At 39.2% G+C, this 27,469-nt stretch overlaps 2 protein-coding genes across 4 annotated transcripts in view; one reads left to right on the top strand and one right to left on the bottom strand.

The window, feature by feature from the left end:
* Positions 1–265: 265 nt before the first annotated feature.
* Positions 266–27,004, bottom strand: MMS19 (MMS19 homolog, cytosolic iron-sulfur assembly component). 3 transcript variants are annotated; one of them, XM_081329659.1, is made up of 32 exons: positions 26,951–27,004; positions 23,773–23,872; positions 21,672–21,720; positions 17,976–18,076; positions 15,554–15,639; positions 13,750–13,824; positions 12,445–12,514; positions 12,232–12,360; positions 11,157–11,218; positions 10,888–10,974; positions 10,030–10,104; positions 9,797–9,874; positions 9,405–9,543; positions 8,944–9,098; positions 8,649–8,727; positions 6,956–7,081; positions 6,627–6,708; positions 5,712–5,809; positions 5,390–5,515; positions 4,247–4,402; positions 3,816–3,915; positions 3,536–3,638; positions 3,159–3,236; positions 2,770–2,896; positions 2,511–2,611; positions 2,371–2,427; positions 2,095–2,281; positions 1,680–1,762; positions 1,399–1,563; positions 1,244–1,303; positions 1,029–1,129; positions 266–801 (listed from the first exon to the last, which is right to left on the bottom strand). In XM_081329659.1, exons 1-32 carry the CDS (start codon positions 26,972–26,974, stop codon positions 774–776), a joined length of 3,087 nt encoding a protein of 1,028 aa, XP_081185785.1. In that variant the 5' UTR covers positions 26,975–27,004; the 3' UTR covers positions 266–773. The 3 variants fall into 3 exon arrangements, with proteins under 3 accessions (XP_081185785.1, XP_081185784.1, XP_081185786.1); XM_081329658.1 differs by having other exon boundaries at positions 12,232–12,514; XM_081329660.1 differs by lacking the exons at positions 8,649–8,727; positions 8,944–9,098 and having other exon boundaries at positions 12,232–12,514.
* The window catches only part of UBTD1 (ubiquitin domain containing 1), a 45,973-nt gene continuing 27,855 nt past the window's right edge, over positions 9,352–27,469 (top strand). Inside the window, exon 1 of the mRNA XM_081329669.1 lies at positions 9,352–9,553. The gene's annotated coding sequence lies outside the window, so the exon portion shown is untranslated. The remainder of the gene's footprint in view (positions 9,554–27,469) is intronic.

The following is a 27,469-nucleotide window of genomic DNA, read 5'->3' as shown; positions in this document are numbered from 1 at the left end:
AGTATCCAACTTATTAACACCCCCCCCCCAAAAAAAAAGATAAGCAGGGACAGCAAGTGGCAATGCATAGTTGTTAAATTGGTGTTTTATAGAATACCACATTCCTATTGTCAACCATATTATACACTCAGCACTCTAAATGAACCTTACGTCTGCTTTCACCAGTTTAATTTTCTCAAATGTAGCTACTCAAGACTGCTAAACAACTGTAAGTAGCCATTTCCATAGTTCTTGCCATTTGTATTTAGAATAATTCTGAATTTCATAATTACCCCCAATTGTAATAATTTATTTTATGACTACGTGCATTTCATGTGTGCAAAATTATTATAAATGAAAATTGTTTGAATTCCTCTAATAGATATTAGCTATGATTTATAGTGGCTAATTTTTATACCACTAAACGAGGAATATAAGAATGATGAAGCATGATGAAGAATAGCAGAACTGAACTCACTTTGCTCAATGTCTTTCCCTTAAGAGGCATCTTCTCCAGAAGCTTTCAACAAATGGGTTATTAATTTTTCTAACCCCACCTATTGCAGGCAGGAGATTCTGCTACCTCTACGCCATACTGCACTGCAGTAAAAAGTAAGGCTTGAGGGTTGCAACCACTGTGGTTAGGATTCCAGCAGCCTATAGAAAAGGCAGCCCACCCCTAAAAAAGGAAGGAAACTCCTCCATTTTTGTCCAAAGCTTTGCTGAACTGCAAGAAAAGTGGCCCAAGGCAAACCGCACAAAAGATTGTCAATCAGGATTCACAGAGTGATGTTTCACCTGCCAGGTGTCCCAAGCAGAAACCTGTAAGGAATAGATCACAGATTTAGATGAGAAAAGGAAAGGATACATACTGCAAACCATGCTTTCCGAGCTTATTATCAAAGAGATATTATTCAGGGCCATTTTACCATTGTATGACTAATTTCATTACAGAGGCTTTTTAAACAGCTGATATCAAGGAGGCCTAGTTGATCAGGGCTGCTATTAAAAACAAAAGAAACAGTACTGCGGAATAATGTAAACCTTACCATTCTCCTCGTGCTATGACAGCTTCTTTACGTACAAGGCGCTTTTTGTCATCCAAAGGCTTGGCCAATGCTCGAATGACACGTGGCTTGAATGGGATCACCTGACAAGAATTGGAAAGCACCACCTTAATGAGGATTCAACTACAGCCCCACTTATAAACTAATGAGGGAGATGATCTGGCAAATTACCAGCCACAAGTGCTTTCATCACTTACCACTGGGGTAGGTAAGGAGGCAAGTGCATGGAGGCATTGAAGTGCAGCAATACGGATTGCCTGCAGCACATAAAAGGCATGTAATTAACCTTCTAAGCTTCTTCCAGATAGAAAAGGAGAAAATAATCTGAGAAAGGAAATACTACTCTACTCACCATGGCAGAATTGTCTGTTAGGTTAAGAAACTTGCACACAAGTGTGTCGATGTGGAGATGCATAACATGAGGTGCATCAAGTAGCAATGGCTGTACACAACGTAAAGTTGAAAGCTGCACCACATGGTCAGGACATGACAGAGATTCTAGCAACAGAGGCAGCAACTGCGGGAATGGGCAAATAAGAGAAGGAAAGGGTCACATTTCCTTTACTCTTATACACTTGGATTTAAGGAACCCCCAACAGGTAAAGAGAAACTTGGCCTTCGTTTCACACTCACAGTAGGCAGCTCTGTCACTAGCACTGGCTTGGGCAAGTGATTTAATATGTGAGACAGGCCTTTCAGGTAATTTGGTTTCACATCTAGGAGGAAAAAGACAGTTTAGTAAAGATTTTTTCCAGAAAAATATCATCGCAACATCCATTTGCAATGGATGCCAACAGCCACAGACCGAAGCCCTTAGTGGAAACGCTTGTTGGCAGCAAAGAGAAAGCCACCTCATTCTCCTATTTCTCAATTCTTTCCCTAATCATGGAGCTGGCCAATTAAGGCTGCAAATTCTCCTGTCTGTCCCTCAAGCAATAATAGAAAGCCCAAACCTTGCAAAGAAATAAATAAAGCAGGAAAGAGTTCCTTTTCTCCTATGGAGAGTATACTGACCAGGAAATGCTTTGAATAAAACAAAATTTCTTACCAGGAGTGGATGTGTGGAAACTTTGCACCAACTGTGGCACACAATCTGTGAAGAAGCGCTGGCGGAACATCAGACGCACCTCAGCATGACAGCTTTTGCCCAATACATCAGTAGAATCGGCCATGAGCAAGGCAAAGCCATCACCCACTGCAGGGCCCAGAACAGTGTCCCCCAAAAGCTGGAGTAGCTGTAGAGCAAACAACGGCAGGACATGTTTAAGGAAGAGGTCAAGGTATTTGGCCTTTATGACAATTCCAGCTTTTCTCTGGAGCTCACCTTGTCAGTCAGCTGTGTGATTAATGGGTGGTAGCGTAGCAGCAATGCTTTACTCACCTGCAGGGACAAGAAGACACAATAAACTCTTGACACTAACATGGACGAAGGATGAGTGTGCATACAACACTGTGCAAACTTACCCACAACAGCAGAGTAAGGGCCTGGCGTTGATAGGGACCTTCATTCAAGCCTCGTTCCAGCATTTTTATGGCCATTTCCAAGAGCTGATCTAAGTGTGGCCCTGAAAACAGTAGAAATAGAGTGAGCAACTGTTACAACTGTGTTACATTTTCTCATAATTAAACTGAGAGATATGTAGCACAATCCAGTTTTAGGGTTTCAGTAGCATGAGAGTATTACCCTAATTCTATGGCATTCGTTGTTCTATCTAGGTATTACCTTCTGGGTATTTGTTAATCAGTCCTGCAAAGCATTTTGCAGCAGCAGTAGCAGTGAATGGGCAGTCACAGGAACAGCTAAGAGCTAGTAGCTCATGCAACAATCGATCCTGTTGAGGAATTACCACCTGCAAGGAAAGCAGACATTGCAGAAGAAGGAAGGTAACAGCAAACTTTCCACCAGCACACTGGCTTCTCGCCTTGGCATCACATAGTGCACATCTACTCTCAAGTAAATTTCCAAATGTTCTTGATCCACAATATCCAGAATCCCCATCACCAGCAATGTTGATTAGTAAGATGGAAGTTGACGGTGTGGATGTTTGAAAGACCATAAATTATCCCATCCCATTCTCTAAAACCCTACTGAAAATTCTCCCCAGGACTTACTGTTCTTGGCAGTGAACATACAAAGGCCATAAGGAGAGCAACCAGTCTTCTTGGGGCCGCTGCTGGACATGGCCCATCCTGTAGAAAAGACATCATTTTTACTATGAAAGTTACCCAGAAATTTTTAGGCACACTTTTCCATACAAGAGGCACTTTGGTGTGGTGCTTAAGGTGCTACATTAAAAACCAGGAGATCATGAGTGCTAGTCCTCCCTCAGGCGCAGAAGCTGGCTGGGTGATTCTGAGATTGTCACTCACTCTCAGCTCAACTCACTTCAAGGAATTGGTGATATGGGGAAAAACAGAAAGAGGAAGCTTTATGTACACCACCTTGAATTGCATCAAATAAATGGTTAGCAGAGATTAGGCTCAAATACCTGAAAGGGCTGAAAAGAACCGAGATAGTTGTTTCCAGTCAAGAAGGAAAGTTCTCCATCTAGGAAGAGAGGTACCACTTTTGACACACTCTGGGCAGCCAACCTGCCGTGATATAATAATTGACACTGTATCAACAGACAGAAATGTCAGAGAACAGTGAGAGAGATTATCAACACCTCTCCTAATCTTGGATCTACATCAAGCAGAAACCCAGTCTTATCCAAATGAAATACTAAATTGTACAGCTTCAGAAACCACAGGAAGGGACATGTTACTCACTCTGGGCTTAAGTGCATGCAAGCTGCACTGATGACTAACACCATGGATGATAACGCTTCTTCTGTTAGCAGAACTTTGTTGGGTGTTGTTTGAGAATTTTCTGAAAGTGGTAACAGAAATTGAGATGTTAATTCTTATCAGTTCTTATCAGTTCTTTTCAGGGGTCCTTCCAATGTATTGCCTGTTAATGGCTGTTTCAGAGAGAAGAAATTATAACATAAGAAGCAGCTCTAAACAGATGAAGGAGGAATAAAGGGCAGCCCAACAGATGAATTTAAACACACAGAACCTCTTCTTGCTCAGAACTCAGAAGTACGAAGACAAATAATAGCCATAGTCAATCTAGGACTGGAAAAGAACAGTCCAACCTTAACTACAGCTACTGCTTTAGTTGAGAGGGTGTAAAACCTTGAGTATTTCTGCCATCCTACCTTCCAAAGCAGCCTGCACTGCTAAGCCTAGCAAGCAGGGCACCACCGCCTGATGGAAGTACCAATATGTCTGAACATTTTGCTGGCACTGAAGGGCGACCTGTTGCAAGCTGTGGCACACAGATACCACTGAATTATTACTTGCTGGCATTTTGCCTGCAAAAACAAGAGCAATTTTAAAACCCACAACTCATAATATTTAAAAAATAGTACTTATTGATAATTTATATATTTGAAAAATGATCAATACATTGTCTGTGATTATCACCCTGTGGCATAATGATTACAAATGCATCATTGGCATTTGTTATGCATGTAATCATTCTGGTCCTCTTCATTGCAAGTAATCAAACCAGAAAGTCTATAATTTCTATAAAATGAATCTACTCAAAATAGTAAATTTTAAATCTGTACTGACTTCAAAACCAAACATTCAAAACATATTTGTTTTATTTCATACTTACAATGTTATACCACCATTTGGAGATTGGAATATTTCAAGGTCAAGCCTATGGTGCACATAGTCTTAAAATGATTTCTCAGTTTAATAAATCAAGATGTGAGATTTAATAAATGAGATAGTAATTTCTTCAAAGACACTAAAGTTTAGTGACTAAACCATGACAATAATAGGGTGCAACAAATATCCTGAAAGCACATCTCCCTCACTACATGATTTCATTTCTCCATTTCCCATAAAAAAAGGTTCTATTGGTGTGAAAAGTTTGTTATCTCTTATTTTCCCAGGCTGCAGTTATACTTTGTTGATGAACAAAGAGTATGTTTGCATAGCTGCTGCCCTGCATTGTGGAAAATTGGAATATTTTTTATTGTTTTTCTTATTTATTTAACAAATACCATACAGATTAAATAAATAATAATAAAATCATAGGAAGTTTAGAATTAGTCCAAACTTTAAAGTCCTGCTATATATATTTATAGAACAATGATTTACCGTCTGTAGCAGAAACACTAAGAATTTTAGAGTTCAGTGCTCTTCCCGTGGAAAGAGGCTATACAAGCACACACAGATTCTACTAAGTCTTTCCACCTTTTAGAACACCACTGTTGCAGAAATCTGGGTCTTTCTAATACAATCTCAAACATCAGATAGAATTCCAGTACCGCCATTTAAAACGCTACCTTTCTGAATCTGCTGGAGATGTTGCAAGAAGACAGGAACAGTTTGCCTTACAATACTTGGATGGGTGGATACTGCTGCCAGAGCTTGTAGATGTTTCTGATGGGATGAAATATTGTCCTGAAGTTCTGGAACATATCAATCATATAATTCATCTGGTCACAATCTGACTTTCTCAGGATAGAACAGCAATCTTCCACATGCACGTTAAGTTTATTTACAATAAATCTATTTAGAAGGTATACATGACTACTGAGAAATTCAGAAAGGGAATTAGCATTTCTGTGCAACCACTGACAAAGGAATCCACTGGAAAGATTCTACCTGAGTCCAGTCCTTTTGAAAGCTTCTGAACCAAACACTTGCTGAAGATTTCTGGGTAGACAGGAGCAAGGGTGCCGGCAGCATCCATAGCTGCCAAACTAAGGATATAGAAAAAGTAAGAATGAATGCCATAATAAAATAAACAGATCGTTCTGTGGGGATCAAATTTTTGAAATTGTAATACCATATATTCTATGTGTGAGGTTTTATAAATGTTATAAACACTGAGCCAATGAGTGATACCAAATGCCTAGATTTTGCTAAATTCTATCCAGAAGTGTTAGACTAAAACCTGGTAGTAGAGGATAGGGATTTTTCACTAGACATATTATCAAATAATCTGACAGGGTTTGAACCGTGGTTAGATGGTGGCTTGAGCAACTGGAAATTTAACTCAATTAACTGGTACACCTATGGAAAAATTAACAATACTACTGGCCAAGTTCCATAAAATACTAATCTGTAAATGCTAATCTAAGCGAAAGTAGGTCTGTGTTAGACCTTTACTTTTTTTTTTACTTTATTTTAGCATGATATGTGATCCAGGACTTCACACTGAGCTATAACATGGCTTATTTCTTTGGGCATTATCTTGTTATGTGAACCCAGCCTAGAGTGTTCAGACACAAATTAATATCAAAAGAATGGCTGTACAAATTCAAATATGAGGAATCAAATGGGATCACAACAGCAGTATTAGAAATGCCATTTTATGTTAATTAACTTGTGTAAAAATCTTAGATCAAGATATGGAAATCTGAAATTGAAGAATTTACAGTTAAGCACTAACTATTGGAATTCTTTTTACTATTTGCAAGCAAATTACTAATAAAATATCCAATATCATACAAAGGAAAAATGCTTTTTCAGAAATTCTCAATGGCTTGTTTGTCTGATCAGGAGAATTGTTCTAACCTGATCTGGGAATCCTTTTCATTCAGGATGAACTGTGCAAAGTGATCTGCAAGCTTTTCCATATCTGTAAGATCTAGAAGCTCTAAAACAGAAAAAAAAATTGCTATATTATATTCTGTTTCTTGTGAAGAAGTAATTGCAACATATACAAAGTCCACTAAAATCAATTTGCTGGAAGCTCAGCTGTTAACGCTAGGAAATATGCTAATCAGCAAACCAGACACATGTAGACCCACTAGCATCTAAAAATGCACTTGAGAGAAAAAAAAGTATATGATCTTTCCTCTACCTCCAAGGAATGCCATTTCAAACCAAAGAATAACGCATACCTTGACGAGATCCTAGAAATGTCAGAATCTGGATTCCAACCAACTGAAGTTGAATATTGGGCTCAGCAAAGGCAGAGAATACTATAGAACACAGAGAGTCTTTGCAAGAAAGAAGTGGACTTTTGTCTGCAAAGGAGGCAGAAAGAGAGTTACATCCAATGAAAAAATCTTGAGTGTATCAGATACTCAAAACTAGAAGCAACAAGGTTTTTGCTAGCATTGTTATAATAATGATAACCTTCCGTTTCGAACCAGTGGTCTGTGAGGGTTGCAGAAAAATTATAATTTTAAAGAAGTGAAAACCATCTAAAGCTCTAGGTGACACAACACTACCACCTTACCTGCAAATTACTGGAAGAATTAAAAAATAACCTCCAGAAAGAAGGAGGCATCTTGAGAAAGATAACAGAATTTGAAACTTATGCAGACTCAAGAACATCTGAGACACATTTATAAATTAATGAAATATAATATGGTGACACAACAAATTTTAAACATGCATGATAAAGTGGATGCAAAACTTCAAAGAAATAATTACAGTGCAACAACAGAATGAGCTATAGGCAAATCCATAAAATTAATTCCAAGCTACAATTTTGAGGGAAAATTGTTAGAAGAATTTTGTAAGACAGTATATATAGTATATCCCTGTCAGTGATTAACAAGATGGATAAACCATACAATATAGGTGGTCCTCGGCCTATAACCATTTGTTTAGTGACCATTCAAAGTTACAACAGTACTGAAAAAGTGACAAGCAGTCCTCGTACTTAAAACCATTGGTCAAGTAATCAAAATTTGGGCACTTGGCAACCAGCTTGAATTTATAATAATTGCAGTGTCCTGGGTTCATATAATCACTATTTGTAACCTTCCCAGCTGGCTTCAGACAAGCAAAGTCAACGAGAGAAGCTGGATTCACTTAACAGCCATAGGATTCACTTAACAATCGCCTTGCTTAGCAACAGAAATTCTGGTCCCAAATGTGGTCGTAAGTCAAGAACTATCTGTAATTGAGGCTAACAATGCTACAATAAAAAAGGGACATTCTGCTCATGGAATGGTTATGTAAAAAGCCCTTCCACCACCCCCCTCCCCAAGTACTGGGAAAAAATATACAAAAAATATAAAAAATGTTCAAAATAAAATTTGAACTGACGCCATATATATATATTATTAAGAATAATTTCAGAGGGCATAAATAAAAATACCTCAGTCTTTTAAGACATGCTGACATAGGCAAAAACTAATCTGATACAATACTGGAAAAATGAAACCTTGTCAACAACATAAGAATGAAAAAAAAATTAGGGAATATGCAGCTTTGGCAAAACTGATTACATATATTTATAAGAAAAGTTTAGCTAAATTCAAGCAGGAATGGTTCCTTTATGAATGATAAATCACACAGCAAAGCAAACTTAGAAATTTAGGATTAGGTTTTTAAGAAAAAGTGTTTTCCAGAATTTATCTCAATCATTACAAAGGCTAAAAATTTCTCTATGCCTCTCCTCTTTCCCTCTCAGTCTACTGCTCAGTCCCAACAGATAAAAAACATTTATCTCTGCAGAACATACCTCTGGGTAACACGGAAGCACAATAATATAAAGAAGCTGTTAAGAGCAGTCTTGTTAGCAGAATACTTAAGTAAAAGAAAATTCTGTCCTAGAAGGTAACTAAGCAGCAAACTCACCTTCCTCCTCAGGACCCCACATTTGCCGTAACTCCAAGAAACCAAACAACACCTCCAAGACTGTCCTGTGCTGACTACTCTACAAGAAATCAAGAGGACACAGGATGGATTGGAGAAACTTCCCTAGATAGAGGAAAAGACAGGATATGCAGACTTTTGCTCTAAATTGGAGTCCAACCAAACTATAAGCCTAGGGCATGACAGAACTGCCAAAGATATATTGAGTCTGGAATTACAGGACCTTTTAACCCTGCTCGTCAAATACAATGTGTTTTCTGCCCCAATTTCTTCTCACCTGTTCATGCTTGGCATACTGTTCCAACAGCAAAGGAAATACACTACTTGTGATCTGATAATAAGCCCGCAAAGAAGCTCCTGCAACTGCCTGCAAGAGCTTAGCGCTTGGCCACACCAGTTTCATGTCAGGCTCACATAGATGGTGTCTGCAATCTAAAATAAACAAGATTGCTTAGGAGTAATAGCATGCCTTACAAAGCAGCATCAATATTTTATTTATTCCACTGGGTGACGATTGCCAACAGCATTAAAGTTCAATAAATTTGTTCTCTGCGTCTTATTTCCTGATACCTTCTCCTTTTTCTTGAATGCTGAGAGCCAAATCATGACTGTAACATTAAAATGAACGATTTTCTCTTCAAGATGTTTGCTTCTTTCAACAGCACATATTAAGGAGGATAAACAGAATGCCTATCACAGAACTGAAAAACCGATATATAAGAGCTCTTTGGGGCTTACCTTGCAGAACTCCTCTAAGGAAGGAATCCAGAAGGTCCTCCTCATCAGTTCCAAGCACCAAACGGGACAGACATGCTGACAGAGCCCGCAAAGCAGACAAGCATTCTGCTTCTATCTTCTCACTTGCTGTCTGGAACACCTATAAAAAGGTGAGTCAGATATTCTTGTCTATTACAGCAAGTCTTTAAAAAGCCAAGCTTAATCTCCTCCTCCCGTTTTTCTCTACAACTTCTTTAAATGTTAGACCACTTGCAACTATCCGCTGTAAAACTACAGTGTCTCGGGTGCAGTAGATCTTCAGAAAGGTAGAGTGGGAACAGTTCAGAATGCTCTGTTCCCTGGAAGCTCAGTCTACGTCCCTTCCCTCCCCAAAATAAACTACTTCCTCTTACTTCTGTGCGCAAGGATGACCAAAGGCTAGGGAGGAATTCTTTCAGTTCTTTATGCCCATAGATCTTGCATGCAGCAATCTGTAAGGAGATCCACATCGAAATAATTAGCCGTGTGTCTTAACAGCCAAATCAGAAGCAACCCCACTGCCAATACATTTTAACCATTCGGGCATAAAGTAAAACTAATTCACATGGCTCAGGCAAATTTAATTATCACTGTTGAGCGCTCTCACCAGCGTCTGCAGGGAATCCAGCTTGGCACTTTGTACATCTGAGTCTATTTTCTCAATGAGCAATGGAAGTAGGAACTGTAGGAGGGAAAAGTAATGAAAAACACATTTTGGAGAAAAAAAGTATTAAAAAGCATTACCAGAAGTTGGGCTTGAAGGTGAATGTACTAGGAACAATTTCCCTTGCTATTAAGAAATCAGAAATCTTTCCCAAATATCAGGGTTGATGGATTTGTTTTCAGTCTCTTATGATGATCTGAATGATATGGGTATTATAGATTGGTCCCGAGGCCGAGGGTCTTTCTCTGTGTGCAAAGTAGCATTTAACACTGAGAAACCTCTTGCCTAATTCGGGCACCTGTTACCAATGTATGACAGAGCAGATCTGTAGTTAGATAATGGTGGGGACTGATGGATGTTGTCGGTGCTGTATTTATACTGAGTGGTTCCAAGCATATAGAAGTTGGAGGAAGAATCTGTAGTGAAACCCCAGCAGGAATCAACAGGTTCAAACAGATCTGCAGAACAAATTAACTGGTGAAAAAGCCTGCTGTATTAGGAAAGAAACCACCTGATTAATGTGCTGGAATTCCAAAATGCTCAGAAGAGAGTTCTTTTGCCTCTTTCTCCCCTTCTCTTTAAGTTAAAAGCAAACCCAACAAACAAAAAGGACTAGAGTAAGCGTATCAAAATTGTAATAAGGAATACCTGTATGAATCGGGGACAGAGGACAGTTACAATTTACTTGAAAAACACTAACAATATGTTTCACTGTAATTTAAGTGAAAAAAAAAGTCATGAAAATTCATGTCCCTTTTCCCATCATCCAACACTCCCAATTGCTGAATACAACTGTCATACTTCAGCAAAAACAGGGGTCGAGGTCAGCACTGCCCGGAGACTGAAAATCAGGTCTTCTCTCTGGATTCCATGAGGATCATTGGAGGGCTAGAACAAACAAGATTGAAAACATTACGGAAGTCACCCACCAGCATGCCCACCCTGGCTATGCTGAATAAACCTCCTCATAAAAAATATCCTTCATAACAGATATTGTTATGTTTCAGCACCCATATTTCAACTTGAGTACTAGTTATAAGACAGACTTGTCATCTGAACAATTCACTCACAGGAGTAAAGTCAATAGGGAAGTAGCAGGAAGTCACCTCAAATAGCTCTTCTGCAAAAGGGCCTGGAAATTACAAACATAACAGTATGACAACTGAGTGTACACAGTCACAATTTCATATTAAGCCATTGCAAATTATAGAAGCTCAAATTTATTTTTATTTTTATTTATTTTATTACATTTATATACCGCCCTTTCCCGAAGGACTCAGGGCGGTTTACAGGGTAATTAAAAACCAAAATACAAAAGTTAAAAACAAGTTTAAAAAAAATTAAATTTATCCCTGTATAAATAAAACCCCAGTTAAAATAAGATTAATCCTCAGCCTGGGCCAGAGAGCTCGAAGAGCCAGGTCTTCAGGTCCCGGCGGAATGAACGGAGGTCGGGGGCAGTCCTCAGCTCCACTGGCAGCTGGTTCCAAAGGGCAGGCGCCCCCACTGAGAAGGCCCTATCCCTGGGTGTCGTCCGCCGGCAATCTCTTACCGGTGGCACCCTGAGAAGACCCTCCCTGTGGGAGCGCACTGGACGAAGGGATCTATATTTCAAGTTCACCTGGTAACATAGCTTGTTCACCCACAACTCAGAAGATTTGTCTTGGAGCTTGACACAAGACAATCTACAACTCTGATTCAACGGTTTTCACTTTAAGTGTATTTTAGCTATTTGCCATGTTCAATAGCTCTCATTACAAGAATACATTCTCATAACTAAAAGGCTAGAACTAAGGATCTGTAAAATCTTCCAGTCTGGATATAGCTCGTCAGATAATTCCGGAACATTCCAGAGGGTTGATTGACAGTTTTTGCAAACATATCATCCAAACTGGAAGTTGCTTAAGATATTTTGAGGGGTAAACCGGTTGAAATACCCTCGTTTCATTTGGAACACCCCAAACGGCTTCTGGTTTGAAGGACATGCTTCTGAAACCAATGAACAGACCCCCAGGTTCGCCTCCAATGAGCTGAATATTATGGAGTTCTCCAATCAGTTCATTCCCACATTAATAATTTTTGCACGTTATAATGGTAACACAAGCTTTTCTTTGGATGATTAACTTCACTTTGAGCTGAATTTACCTATTGCATAGCCTTTTACAATGATGTCTCGAACAATCTGGAAAGCTATTAACAGGTTGCGTGGATCTTTCTCTCCATCCATCACTTGGATGAAGCCCAAGGTGAAATCAGCCCCTAAACTTTTTAGCTCTGTAGAGAAAAAAGTGGAAAATAAGATCCCAAGGTTTTCAAGTTGGACATGTGATTCAATTACTTCCAAAAATAGTTTCTCACCTGCCTCTCGGTTGCTCATGAAATTAGTGATGATACTATAGACAGTATGACGATTTAACTGTAACAAAGACTAAAATAAAAGATAAGAATAGCATGGCTATGAAAGTAATTATTACTTATTACATTCACACAGTCTTAAAATCATATTTTATTAGACTCATTTGTTATTTCCATTTCTTCTAAGGTAAGTTTATTTTGTACTTTATCTACTGCCATAGAGGACAATTCAGGTTAATTAAATGCAAGTCAAAGCTTATGCCTACAATCTGAATTAGTACGGAGATGGTCAGAACTTTTCTTCATTCCATTTCTTTCTCTCATTTTTAGTCCCAGTTGCTGCCTTTTGTGAACCCCAACATATTTTAATTCCAACTTAAGTGCAATGCACATAAGAAACTTCCATCCACACATTACAGATAGTTCTCAAATTGCAACTATTCGTTTAAATGACTGTTCGAAGTTACAATGTCACTGAGAAAAGTGACTTATGAACATTTTTCCACACTTACAACAAAGGCAGCATCTCATGTCGCACCTAATTAAAATTTGGATGTCTGGCAACTGGTTGCAGTGGACATTTATGATGGCTGCAGTGTCCCAGGGTCATGTGATCACCTTTTACAACCTTCTGACAAGCAGAGTCAATATGGAAGCCAGATACAGTTAACAACCATGTTACTAATTTAACAATCACAGTGATTCACTTAACAATTGTGGCAAGAAAGGTCACCAAATGGGGCAAAATTCACTTAGCAAGAGAAACTTTGGGCTCAATTGTGGCCATACCTGTTTATACAACAGTAAGACCTATAATATTAATATTATTAGATTTAATCTCAAAGCTCAGTTACCCAGCCTCACTTTGTCCCTGCTTTAATTATGCTATCACATAAGCACATCATTCAAGAAATAGAATGTAAGAAATAACATGTCAGAAGCAACTAAGCAAGTTTATAGACACAACTGATTTGAACTGACATTTAATGTAATATCTAATAAGTCATATCTGCATTATATATGCCTCAGTCATTGAACAGACGATGGAGACCATTCTTTAATAATATTTCAGGGGATCCGAACATAATTTCAACTTGCGAAGTATAGTATTATAAAGATTATTTAGCAAAATGTGACATATTCAGTCTCTGACACCAAAACAAAGGAAAGGCCCTAGCTGCTTATTAATGCGAGTCACTGCAAGCAGAGCAGGCCTAAGATGCTGGTATACAGTAAAGTCAGCGCAATTATAATGATTGCTGGAAGGAATGTTGAATCACATATAACGCAAAGGACTTCCGTGCTCACCTGAACGTGAACTTCCTGGAAGACAGCTTTGAGAACAGACACTGCCAGTCCTGGAGCTAACACTACACATTTGCTCTAAAAAGAAGAAAAAATATGCTAAATGTCCATCTTCATTAAGAGATGGCTATCTGCAATAGCTTCCAGGAATAGAATCAGAACCTCAGCAAAGTAGATTTAATTTAAATCATTGTTAAGTCATTAATCTCTGTTAGGAAGATTTTGCTACTTATTTTTATAGAAAAGGTGTACATATTCTTACTAATAATTTTACAAAGATAAAAAACTAATATAAACTATAGGAAAAAGTCCAGAGAAAAAGAAAATACAGAAAAAAAATACAGAAACACGACTTTCAAGACAAATACACATAGTATCAGCAACGTGTCACTTTAATACTTCAGCAAAAATCTCTATTTTTTTTTAATTTTAATTCCATTTATATCCCGCCCTTCTCCGAAGACTCAGGGCGGCTTACAAGCTTAGCAGTAGCCTTCATTCTATGTATATGCCTGCTTATTAGGGCTTTTGGGGGCCCCCAAGCGGCATTATTACAAAGTCAGCTTAATTGCCCCCAACAATCTGGGTCCTCATTTTACCTACCTCGGAAGGATGGAAGGCTGAGTCAACCTTGAGCCTGGTGGTACTCGAACCTGCACTAATTGCAGGCAGCTGGTGTTACTTAAGGAGGCATTAGCCCACTGCTGCACCAAGGCTATTTCAGAATAACAGAATAACAGAGTTGGAAAGGACCTTGGAGATCTTCTAGTCCAACAGCCTGCTCAAGCAGGGGACCATATGCCATGTAAGACATATGGCTGCCAATGTCTTCCTTAAAACCTCCAAAGATGGAGCACCCACGACTTCTGAAGACAAGCCATTCCACTGGTTAATTGTTCCCACTGCCAGGAAGTTTCTCCTTAGTTTTGGGTTGAATCTCTGTTTGATAAATTTCCATCCATTGTTGAAAAGAAACGTAAGAACATTTTGAACACCAATTAATTTCTTATTAAGATTTTTCTGGGCTTCAAATCATATGTATTTAAGACATAAATCTATTATTGAAGATTTGTTTACAAACTGTAAAATTTCACCATAGAGTGCCATAAACCAGGCATGTCAAACTGCCGGCCCACGGGCCAGATGCATCATAACAAAACCGCGCCCTTCCCATTGCCGGCAATGGGGAAAAAGTCATGATATGTCGCATGACGTCATGTGACGTCGCGAGTTTGACATGCCTGCCAGAAACAGACAAAATTAATCATTACTTCGAGAGAAATGAATAAGCACTGCGCAAAAGACCTTATTTATATTAAGAATATTCCCTAAAATTGTGCCCTGGGCCTAGTCAGTTAATTAGTTGCTCCCAAAGCAATTTCTGTTGGCCTGAGTTAAATCAGCCAGAACTGTCACTGTCTTAGAACATCTCAGTTAATCCCCTTTGGTTGCTAAAGTCATGTAGCCATCTCCATTTTGCAGCCTGAAACCTCTCTGGTCCTAGTTTTCGATGGTGCAATTGTCAAAATTGATGAGTGTGTTTTTCTGCCATTTTCAAACTGCAGAATAAGTCCTAATAAAGATTTTTGTTAAAAAAGAAGCCCAATCTCTAGGGGGGGGGGAGAATCTCAGTTCTGTCCACATATAAGGCAACATCCCAACAATTTTATATTATCATCCCACCCACTTTCCTTGATCCCTTCTAGCATTTTAAGTGTGCCTCTCAGCCACCAAAAGATTGCCACTGTCATTTAGATCCTGGAAATTTCAGAAAATGAACTATGTATCACTGATAGTAAATTCTCACCAAAGCATTCAGTCCCTGCAGCACAGAAGGAATTACAAGGTGATTATCTTTTAGACGGTTCTCGTAGAACAAGACAAGGTGGGTAACTGGAATAAAAAACATTAATATTAACAATAAAAAACATTATTAGTCACTGCTATATTAGTAAGCAAGTTTTCAAATCACACATTGGGAATTAAATGTAACAAACTGACATCTTGGTCAGGTTTGGAACCACAGGACAAAAATGGGCAATAAAGAAGTATCACAGATTGCTCGATGATGTGAGACTTGTCACAGGGTAGAACAACGGTTAATGACCTTTTACCAGTCTACTATAGAGAGCGTCCTCTCGCACTGTATTGTGGTTTGGTATGCTGGCCTGACAGCCATGGATAGGAAGATATTACAGAGGGTGGTGAGCACAGCACAAAACATTGTGGGCTGTCCCCTGACACCACTGGATGACATCGCCAGGGCTCGCTGCCTTGGAAGAGTGAGGAAAATTCTCAGGGATGACTCACACCCTGGTCGATACCTCTTTACTCTCCTACCATCGGGTAGGAGATATAGGAGTATAGTCAGCTGCACAATAGGCTGAAGAACAGCTTCTATCCATGGGCTGTCAGGCTCTTGAACGGGAAATAACTTTATGTATGATTGACTTGTGAGGCCGGTGTGTTGTGCAATTGCTCACATGGTGTAACAAGATGGTGGGTTTGTTGTCACTGTGAGTTGGGGGGGGGGAATGAAGGGAGGCTCAGCCAATCTCAATGTACACATGTTGTACTTTTGACAATAAATGTTCATTCACTCATTCACCTCCCTTGGGTAGTCCCATTTTCATTATCATTTGGTGATGATAAATACAGAATTCCTATAACAAAGAAAAATTCCAGAAGGCAAAGTGCACATAACCGATCACTTATCATGCTCCTCAGTGCAGAATCACAGTTCCAATCATTTGTTCTTAGCATAGCAAACACTGGAAGGAACATTCTCTTGAGAACAGCAGTAAGCCACATTAAGAAGTGGAGGCCCTGAGAAAAGTCAGTGATAAGCACTCTCAAGGCTGACATGAATTTATAGATGGAATTATATGTTTGCAAATAGAATCTGAAATGTCAAAATTCATAATGGATTCTCAATATAGGAACAGCCAAACACTTCAATCAATCCCTCTTTTTGTGTCACTACAGTTCATTTCCCTATTAAAACTTACACATTATTCACCTCATTCTTTTAATAGGAGCATATAGTAGTTTAGATTTCCAGGCAAAAAGATGTGCCAAAGTAGGCAAGTGCATGAACTATTATAGCAATATAATTTTTTCAGGGATTGTGCAGCTGCCTATTGTAGTCACACAATAGTGCTCTGCTCTCACTTCCAAAGTATCTTTTTGCCTTCAGATCCAAAAAGTTGCATAGTCTACTCTTCAGCTGAACATATGAGATATTGTTTAATATTAAGATGTTTCTCATCTTCTCCAAATAAATACAATTGTTTGTCACATATGGACTAGTTAATAGTAGTACAGTGATGTAAATACCTTCAGGCACTCAGAACTGCCACAAAGGTAAGATAAACTAAAAAGTAAATCATACTGCAGTTTAAGTATTTGTAAAGCTAAAATTAAAACATTCTAAATTTTATGCACAGGGAGAATCTCTAGGAGTCCTCAACTTATGACCATTTGTTCAGTGACTATTTAAAATTAAGATAGTGTTAAAAAATTGGACTTACAACCCATTACCAAAGTTATAGCCACTGCAGTGCCTCCATGGCCAGGTGATCACAATAAGGCCATGTGGCAGCCAGCCTGCGCCTATGATGGCAGGGATGTTTGAACTCCCCCACCTGCCTATCTCTACAATCCCTTTTTTTTTTGGCCCCCTGTGCTCTGCAGTCCCTGCTGCTCTTTGCTGTTTTCTTATGCCTGCTGCTGTCCAAGTAGGCCGGGCCTGGACCTTTGCAAGGCAGCAGCTAGCCAGAGAATTCATGCAGTCTTGTCCAAATTGTATGTGGCCTTCTTCTTAGACTCTGAAACCATCCAAATCCTTGGGAGAAGGACACGTGCTATTTGGACAAGTCCGTGCATTATTTGGAGAATGGCATGAGAAGCCTTGCAATGATGGTCTGGTGTGGCAAGCACCTTTGTGCAAGCCCAGGATGAAGAAGACAGTGAAGGTCAGTGGGCGTGGCAGAATGCAGGACAATGAGGGTGGCTAGGCTGAGGTTCCCTGTTGAGGACTATCTGTATCACAAAATATAAAACAGTCCAGTTTTGCCACACAAGGCTATACATGTCAAAGGCTACCATGTCATTGAATTATATTTGCCTACACATATGCTCCTGGACACTGAATAACACTGAATAAAAACTGAGAGTAGTTCTGTGCCTGGTGAGGAAATCTAGTTCACTGCGAGAATTAAATGTCCCACCTTCCTGCTCTTGGAGGAGGGAATAACATTGTAGGAGGACCTCAGAGAGAACTTGAATGCCCTGTGCCCGCACTTGAGAATCTTCATTCTTCAGAGGAGTTCTGCATTAGAAAGAAACAACAGAGATTCATACATACAAGTAAAGAGAATAATATTGTATTACCAGGAAGGAGTTGGAGTGAGATTTCTCTTACCTGATCAATCACAATTTATTTATTTACTTATTTTATTTATTTTAATTCCATTTATATCCCGCCCTTCTCCGAAGACTCAGGGCGGCTTACAAGCTTAGCAGTAGCCTTCATTCTATGTATATGCCTGCTTATTAAGGCTTTCACACACACTCCCAGCGGCATTATTACAAAGTCAGCTTAATTGCCCCCAACAATCTGGGTCCTCAGATTGTTTAATTTAAATTATATTGCATCAGAAATTGCCCTGATAAATTATCATTAACATATACATACATTTTTCTGAACCGCCAAAGTATTTCTGGAGCCCATGCAAAAGTAAGGCAGGGTAGTGGCTCAGAAGTTAAAGACGCTGGGCTTGTCAGTTGGAAAGCCAGCAGCCCAGGTTCAAGACCCGATTGTCACATGACGGGGTGAGCTCCTGTCCTTGCCCCAGCTCCTGCCAACCTAGCAGTTTGAAAGCATGCAAATGCAAGTAGATAAATAGGTACCCCTTCGGTGGGAAGGTAACAGCACTCTGTGACATCATGCTAGCCACATGATCCTGGAAATGTCTTCAGACAGTGCTGGCTCAATGCCTTGAAATGGATATGAGCACTGCCCCTATACTCGGCAATGACTACTGGAATAAAATCCACAGGGATTCCTTTTCCTTTATGCAAAAGTGGTCAACTAAGTGGCTGTTGACAAATATTATGTTGGCCTAGTAGCTAGCTACTATTTTTTAGTACTAAAGTGCGCTAGAATAACTGAGCCTGTAGGCTGGAAAGTTGGAACTCTCAAACTCTTCCTACCAGAAGCTCTTTGAGCTTTCACGCCCCGATTCCACTTTCTGTTATGAGGTAACAGCTTGGTAAATTCCCAGTGATACACTCATCTTTTAGGGGCATCTCAGCTGGTGTCATCCCCTTATACTTAGTCAGAACAAGACTCTCAAAACCGGTACTGTTTTTCTAGTGTTTAAATGAAAATAGCTTCAATAACAATTCCTCCCAGCAATGTAGCATAGAAGTGTATGAATAGCAAGGTCAGGTCTTTCTTTTCTCAAACTGCTTAAAAAAAGAAGAAATATATAAAATTGTATTTTTACATTATACCTTAAAATGCATGCATTCTATGCTGTAGAAAAGGATTTACACAATTGTCTTATTCAAGCTCAATAACTGAACTGAAAATCTACAAGGCAATACAAAAGAAAACTTTCATGGAGGTCGCAAGATGGTACTGATCTGCTACAAAATAGGAATTTCTTGGCAGAATCTCAAGAAGAAATGCTGCGGGGAGTTCAATTTATTACAGCTCATAATATTATACATACAAATATCTTCATGCTCAGCCTGAAGGCTGAAATTATGCAGAATTCACAACTTACAAAGAAAAATAATAATTTAAAAAAACACAATTAGCTGTGAGTTAACACTACACAGAATAAAAATAAAGAACCAAAAGAAAATGCTGGCTCAGATGTGCATCCATTTAAAAAAAACAACAACCAAAAGAACCATTTTTTAAAAAGCATATATTTCCTGCTTCCTTTTATGTGAAAATTCTAACTTTAACCTTGAGCTCTGAGAGAATAATACTACAGTAATCCTTTCTCTCTTTAACTATGGCCCAGAATCAACTATCTCAATTCTCCTGTTTTGTCTCAGATTTAAAGAACTCACATTTTCTGCTCCCAGATTAGAGAGACTTCTGTGTGACAAAAATGTATGACTTCTCATGGAAATGTGGATTCTAGGTCTGCACTGTACGAGTGTATTTGAAACATCCGAGATGTCCTAACTGGCAAAGAAAATATGATGTAAATCTAATCCTACTATTATACTCTCAGAAGGACTCAAAAATATCTCTATCCAGGAAAACGTATAAGGCAGAAGAGATTAAGACTTGTAACCAAAATAGCTGTGTTAAACAGGATTTTAAAATATTCTGTATATAGCCAGAATCCAGCCCAACTTCAACTTCAGAGCTTTAGAAGCTTCAGAATTTTATATCTTCCTTCCCCTTGAGAAATCGCATTAATTAGCATGATCACATTCTGTGCCATTACACTGTTTTCCTTACATTCACTCTCTACATTTTTTTTGCTAAGTTTCGACAAGAACAGTCATTTTATCCATATTTATTATAAAAGTAATCCTATGATGTTAGAGAATAATTATTTTTAGGTACCTGGAGCAGAACAAAAGACAGGTTTTCAGACTGATATCAATGAGCTAGTTTGTATAATTTCCAAAAATTTCCATGTGCCTCATAATAGCAAATAGCATGTTTGTATGAAATAGTAAGATAGTATGAAAAAGAAGTATAGGATATGCTACTACATACACCTCATTCAGAAATGAAGAAACATCTATATGATCCTGTCTTTTCCAAATGATGCAGAAAGGACAAAAACCATTTTTATTAATGAAAAGGACAGGGTATCACATAAAGCAGAGTTCTCCAACCATTTCAGCTTTGCGGACCAGGGGCATGAGAAGATGCCCGCTGCTCACACAGATAGAACATGTGTGTGCTTGCCTGCATGAGTGGGGAATGTGCACACACCTCCCACTTCCACAGCCTGGTTCAAAAAGGTTCAAGACCCAGTAGTGGGCCGCAACCTAGGGTTGGGAACCCGACATAAATTTTAAAATCCAGAAGCTAGCCATTCAATAAGAATAATCTTATGGAATATATTTATCATTAACAGTTCATATAAAGAAAAAATGTATTTTACATAGGCTAAATACACTGTATCTGAGAAATTAGGTCAAATCTCAGCAGGTCATGGTCCAGTCATTTAGTGTGATCTGCGTTTGGTTACAACAAATGTACAGAGGTCTTAAGAGGCACATTCAGTATAACATGTGTGTCAGCCCATCGGCCAAATCTTCCCATCATTGTCCTCCCTAGAATCATTTTCACACTGCAATTCAATTGCCGAATACCCATGTAAGTCCATCTAATCTTCCTCCATCTTCCTTCCCACCCCCACCTCCACTTGTCCTTTATTCAACCTCAAAATCACAATCCTTTTAGTTCTACTAAAACTAGTTCTTTACTACAGAATGTAGTAGTATATGTATACTTCGAATTATTGTATCTAATCTCATTGTACATATTACATGAATTAAATCTTGTGAACATTTACGCATACTTCATACTTCCTTTCTTTGGATAGCATAGTATACATCAGTGGTGAAAAAGACTGCAGAAAAAAATTGAAAGTAAAAAAATTACAATATGAAGTTAAAAACAAGTTTAATGATTTAAACACAGAATGAAATGGGCAATGTTGTCTTTTTTATTATGGTTGTCCTCAGAGCTACTTCTGATTCAAACACACCTGCTACTGATCAATATTCACTACTGCATTCAATCGGACTAATTTCTTAAAATTTTAGTAAAATTTTGATATCCTTCTTTATGTTGCTCCATTACTCCAATAGTACACAGACATGTTGGACACCAGAATATATACTATGTAGAACAAAGATTGTTGCAGTGATCTACTTACCCCAAGATTTCCACTACATCTAAAATGGAGCATGTTCCAGTCTTCACTCCTAAGAGAAAAAGGAATTGAAATTGTTAATTTCTAGTTCAATTTTTACACAGGGAAAAAAAAGGGAATATATGTACTTTAAAGCCCGGTGTAACCTGTCACACTGTGTGCTTGTTCAATTAACAATTAAGATGCCATTACCTCTCATGAAGCTTAGAATGTCTTACTGGCCCAATTTTCATGATATGCATAACTGAGACACGCAAAAAGACAGGCAGGTTATACTATCTCTCTCCTGCATAAATATCCCACTTAATTAACCAAGAAGGGCTTAGATTTTGCACCCAACTAACTCAATCTTGCTTTGAGTTAACCTAAATTGTCTTATATCTGCAAGCTACCTACTAGGGAATCAATGACTTGTTGATGCTATATGTTATTGACATTCAAAAATGAGTCAGGAGACAAAAAAAGGGTCATTCAGGTTGTGGGAATATAACCTTATACAATCACAAGTTGAGGAACATTTACAGTATGCTAAGCAGGTAGGTTTTTCTAACAGAGGCACCTTCCTATGCTTTTAGCTTGTTTTCTGTGCTGGGCATAAAGAACAGGCCAAGAGTCTCATACCTCTGTACCAGGTCTCTCACCTTCTCCTTACAATTACTGATCATCTAGGATTACGCTAGTGCTTAACACAAGACTAATTCTTATTTTTTTGCCATAATGCATTGCCTCAGGTAAAAACAATCAGTATAATATATTTTATATCATTTGACACTAGAAAGCATCCAGGAATATCTCCAATATGCTTTCAAGACACCAAGATTAGCTATAGTATATTGCTAAACATACTGCCAGTTCAGCACCACAAAACAAAACTTTCCTTGCAGAAATCATTTGACACGAACAGGAACCAAATGGATAAGTGATGTGTTGGTATATAGTACTGTATATATTTCCACCTATCTTTAAAGTGACCAGATTGTAAGAATAAGCTATATGGGTTGGCGTTTTCAGCCTACATGTACTATCTGAGAAATTATACATACTGTCTGAGAACCATGCACACCTGCTAAGACTGTAACAAACCAATTAGGTACTTATATTGCCTCTTTAAAAACCTATTAAACAAGCGTTATAGATGATAGTGAACAGAAACCTCAGCAACTCTTATAGTGGACAAAGTTCACTAAATTTCTTCAGCTTTTCATCTAGAATTACTCTCTTTGGGAAAGCAGCTTTTCAAATCACTCAAATATCCTCTCATAGGTCCAGGTTACCAGGAAAAAGTATTATAAAAAGTATATATTTATAAAACTGAATATTTTAAGGCAAGCATCGCCTAACACTTTTCTTAAATGTGACATTTTCATGACAATATATTTTGTTGCATATGTAGAATACTGAAGAAAAACATTTTCCAATTAGCCAAGTTCAAAACATTCCCCTCTAATAAATATCCTTAACTCTTTCATTCCCAGAAGATCATACATCCAAATGCATTATTATGCTTCTACAATATTAGTAACAATAGAAGAGGCTTGGCTGTCATCTCCTCATGAAATACAGAGTTAAGTCATAGCACCAGTACTTTAGAATTAGACTTGAAAATTCACTATGAAGCCTATTTTGTAATGATTATGCAGGTTTGCATTTCAGGCAAATGGAAGACTGAAACTTACACCTGCAGTATAATTACTTTTACATTCAATATATACTTATTATCCTTGTGCCAGGCACTTATTTACAATATATTCGAGTCATTGATTATATGCTGGAATCCCATACAGAAGCGGATAAAATGCATTTACTATAGATGGGGGAAAGCCACTCTATAAACCTTAGATTTATTCTTAAGGGTACCGTTGAATTATACTACTGAGCATAATTTCCAAAGAAGACTGTTTACCCACCCACCTAACTTCAGCATTTCTCCTTTTCTCTTGATCTAACCCAGACCATCCTGCATTCCTCTCCATTTTATTCACCATTTACTTCAAAGCCCCGGGTAGTCCTTCTTGCCCTACAAATCTCGTTTTCTGCATGCACTGCCGAAAGACGCGTGCTCATTTCCATGCCATTTCTGTACACATTCATTCCCTGACCATACCTTCCGCCGTCTGCCTGGCCGCGTTTTCCCATTCCCAGTCCTGTAACAGGGAGGCAGGTTTTCCAATGCCAACGTGAGCCCCGCCGGCCGCCATGATAACCTGAGAAAAAAAGGGGGAGGCAAGAAGCTCCAACAGCGCGTGCGCGTCTCCCTATCACGTGTACCGAGGTAAACTTCTACCACGTTAAAAGAACCGTCTCCAGCGATTGGGAAAAACAGCGGCGCGAGTCTCTAGGCGGGTCTGTTGGCCAAGGAGGTTGTGCCAACCAAGCCGAAGGGCGGAGTAAGTTTATCCTGTTGCTTAAAGAGCATGCAAATAATGTGCAAACCATAGACATTTTATTTCCTACGATATTGATTTTGGAACAAGATGGGAAGTTGTGTAGAAAAATCAGAAGTCATTTCAGAATACTCAGACGATCTGAGCCTCTATTGGCTTGCCAATCTAAAATATAAATATTAAGTAATATGCTTTATATGATTTTGTCATTACAAGTGGTTGTACAGGGCTACGAAGTAGTGACTATATTTTTTATGTTTTTTATGTTGAATAGCTTAAAATGTAAGACAAGCCCATGTTTTAATCAAAACTGGGAAACAAACAACATTGTTTTTGATAGTCCCCCAAAACCTGGCTCACTAATCAGCTCAAACAGAATTTGCCTATTATTGAAGAACTTGCCAACCACATATTTATTTATTTTATTTATTTATTTGTTTTATATACCGCCCTTCTCCCGGAGGACTCAGGGCGGTATATATTATATATTATAATATATATTATATATTAGCATCATGCACCTAGCCCAGGGGTCGGCAACCTCGGCTCTTTTATGACTCGTGGACTTCAACTCCCAGAATTCCTGAGCCAGCTATGCTGGCTCAGGAATTCTGGGAGTTGAAGTCCACAAGTCATAAAAGAGCCGAGGTTGCCGACCCCTGACCTAGCCCATTGGTTTCAGTGTATCATGCAAACCAATAAAAGTGGATTGAGTAAGCCATGATTCATCAGCATCTGGTAACATTGGATCAACTTTGGCCTCTGAAGCTCAGAAGGGATAGCCTGGTTCTTGGGAATTCACCAGGAAATCTGGGGGCTGTAAGCTAATTAGAGACACTGGGAAAAATATCCCCAAAGAACAAATTACTTCCATACTATAAACATTACACACGACATCTCCCCCCACAAAAAAAAAGTTTGGTCATTTTTATGCAGTGATCTGGAATGAAGCTTGACTTGAATCTTAAATATATATATATATATATATAGCAACCAGGTCTCATTTCTACCAAGAACAGAGAGTTAAGCATCGCAGCCATCAGTTTTGCACAGAAGCCAAGGAACTTAATTCATGTGCTCACATGATATGTTGAAAGCAAACTAAATACATCACAGGTAGCAAAGAGGAGAACTCTTAACTATAGAGTAATAGAGTAAATTTAGACAGGGATAGCTGAACATTTTTAAAAGGGTAAGAGAAAGAAGGCACTGCCTTTATTTCACTAACATTTCCTTTGAATTGAGCTTGATTCCTGGTGATTTCCTGAATATATTCATACATTTGTCTTGGGTGCAATATCGAAGAGTGGTTCTGATAAGTGTCTTCTATCAGAATATTTTTAAAAATTTAATTCTCAGTTTATTGCTTATATTGAACTTATGCATAAATGTTTTGTTTTGGACACATAAAACAATGAGCAAAAATTCTTTCTGAAATTCAGAAGACACATGCAGATTGGTAGAACCATTGTTGAATTAGATGGAGCTAGGTTTCCGTGAAGGGACACGGTGGCTCAGTGGGTTAGGACGCTGAACTTGTCGATCAGATGGTCGGCAGTTTGGCGGGTCGAATCCAGAGTGCCGCGTAACAGAGTGAGCGCCTGTTACTCGTCCCAGCTTCTGCCAACCCAGCAGTTCGAAAGCACGTAAAAATGCAAGTAGAAAAATAGGGACCACTACGGTGGGAAGGTAACAGCGTTCCGTGTGCCTTTGGCGTCTAGTCATGCCAGCCACATGACCACGGAGATGTCCTCGGACAAGCGCTGGCTCTTCAGCTTTGAAACGGAGATGAGCACCGGCCCCTAGAGTCAGAAACGACTAGCACACATGTGCGGGGGAACCTTTACCTTACCTTTACCTAGGCTTCCATGGGCAGAGTTGCTGGTCAGTGTAAACATAGGAAAAGAACCAACTAAAGATTTAAACATCTCATAAATCATTCATTTTTCTTTTTAAAAAAGGATTTGAAAGATGAAAGAACTGTGGCATCAATTAAATCACTCTTTCCTAACTTTCACAACTAAGATGTGTTGACTTCAACTTTTAGAATTCCTCAGTCAATGAGAAGTCCACATATTTTAAAGTTATAAAGGTTACCAGTTACCAGAGGAAACTCCATGCACAAAAGGAACAGGTACCAAGGAGGCAGTTGGAGCGCTTTCAGTATCACATATGGCTTTTTATGTGAATTATGTGTTGTTGTTAGCTGCGAAGTCGTGTCCGACCCATTGCGACCCTATGGACAACATTCCTCCAGGCCTTCCTGTCCTCCACCATCTTCTGGAGTCCATTTAAGCTCACGCCTACTGCTTCAGTGACTCCATCCAGCCACCTCATTCTCTGTCGTCCCCTTCTTCTATTGCCCTCGATCTTTCCCAGCATGCGTAATTCAATGAAGCTGAGCTATGCCGTGCAGGGCCACCCAAGACGGACAGGTCATAGCCGAGAGTTCTGACAAAACGTGATCCACTGGAGAAGGAAATGGCAACCCACTCCAGTATCTTTGCCATGAAAACCCTATGGACAGTACCAAAAGGTGAATTATGTATTTATACATTATTAGCTAAACCATAAGTGAAACTCGCACAGTGATGTGATTTTCTTAGCAATTGTATGGAAGTGGTTTGCTATTGTTTTTTCAGGTCACTGACCTACCAACCTGGAATTCTCCGGTAATCTCCTAGCCAAGCACTAACCAGATTTGGTTTGGCTTATAGCTTCCCAATTCAAACAAATCAGCCGGCTGCTGCCCCCTGCTGAGAATTGTTTATTCAAAGCGATATTATTGATTTGTACGACACATTGAGTAACCATATATAGGCCGACTATATGTAGCATGACTGTATAAGCTAAAACGAGGCTTGCGATTCGGTGCGTCTTGTAGCTTCGGGAACTCACGTTTTCACTTGAGTATTTGGGCATTTCGGATGGAAATGCCTATTTCATCTTAACTCAGGGGTCTTCAAACTTGGCCCTTTTATGACTTGTGGACTTCAACTCCCAGAATTCCTCAGCCAGCAAAGCTGGCTGAGGAATTCTGGGAGTTGAAGTCCACAAGTCATAAAAGGGCCAAGTTTGAAGACCCCTGTCTTAACTCGTCTGTCTTCTCGTTCGGGGGGAAAAAAGTCCTCCAGGGGGAACCACGAAGGGGGCTGTTGATACTAGCCACCCTGCTTTGGAACTAAGCCTCCGTTGCCTCGCTTCCTCCGCAGCCCCGATTCGCCCGTTCCCTCGCCGCTGGAATTGAGGCCAGGGTCAACGGACTATCCGCTTCCTGGCGGAGAGGAGGCGGGGCGGGGCTTGAGCGCTTGCCGCTGAGTCACATGCTCACCTGGAGAAGGAGGAGCCCCGAAGTGTCTCCCAGGGCCGCGGGACTCATCCCGGCTCAGAGCTATAGGTCTCGGTCGGGTGGTGTCC

The sequence above is a fragment of the Vipera berus genome (genome assembly GCF_964194415.1).
Source record: "Vipera berus genome assembly, chromosome: 5".
In the NCBI taxonomy this organism is placed as follows: Eukaryota; Metazoa; Chordata; class Lepidosauria; order Squamata; family Viperidae; genus Vipera; species Vipera berus.
Note: the sequence above shows the minus strand (reverse complement) of the source record. Positions and strands in the feature narration are given on the sequence as shown.

Excerpts from the sequence above, each read along its gene's own strand:
- MMS19 (XM_081329658.1), bottom strand. The coding sequence starts at position 26,974 with ATGCCCAAATACTCAAGTGAAAAC. Across the intron at positions 9,875-10,029 it reads TGGATTCCCTGCAGACGCTG|ATTGCTGCATGCAAGATCTA; the intron begins GTGAGAGCGCTC and ends ATCTCCTTACAG. Across the intron at positions 1,130-1,243 it reads CCTCCTTACCTACCCCAGTG|GTGATCCCATTCAAGCCACG; the intron begins GTAAGTGATGAA and ends AATTCTTGTCAG.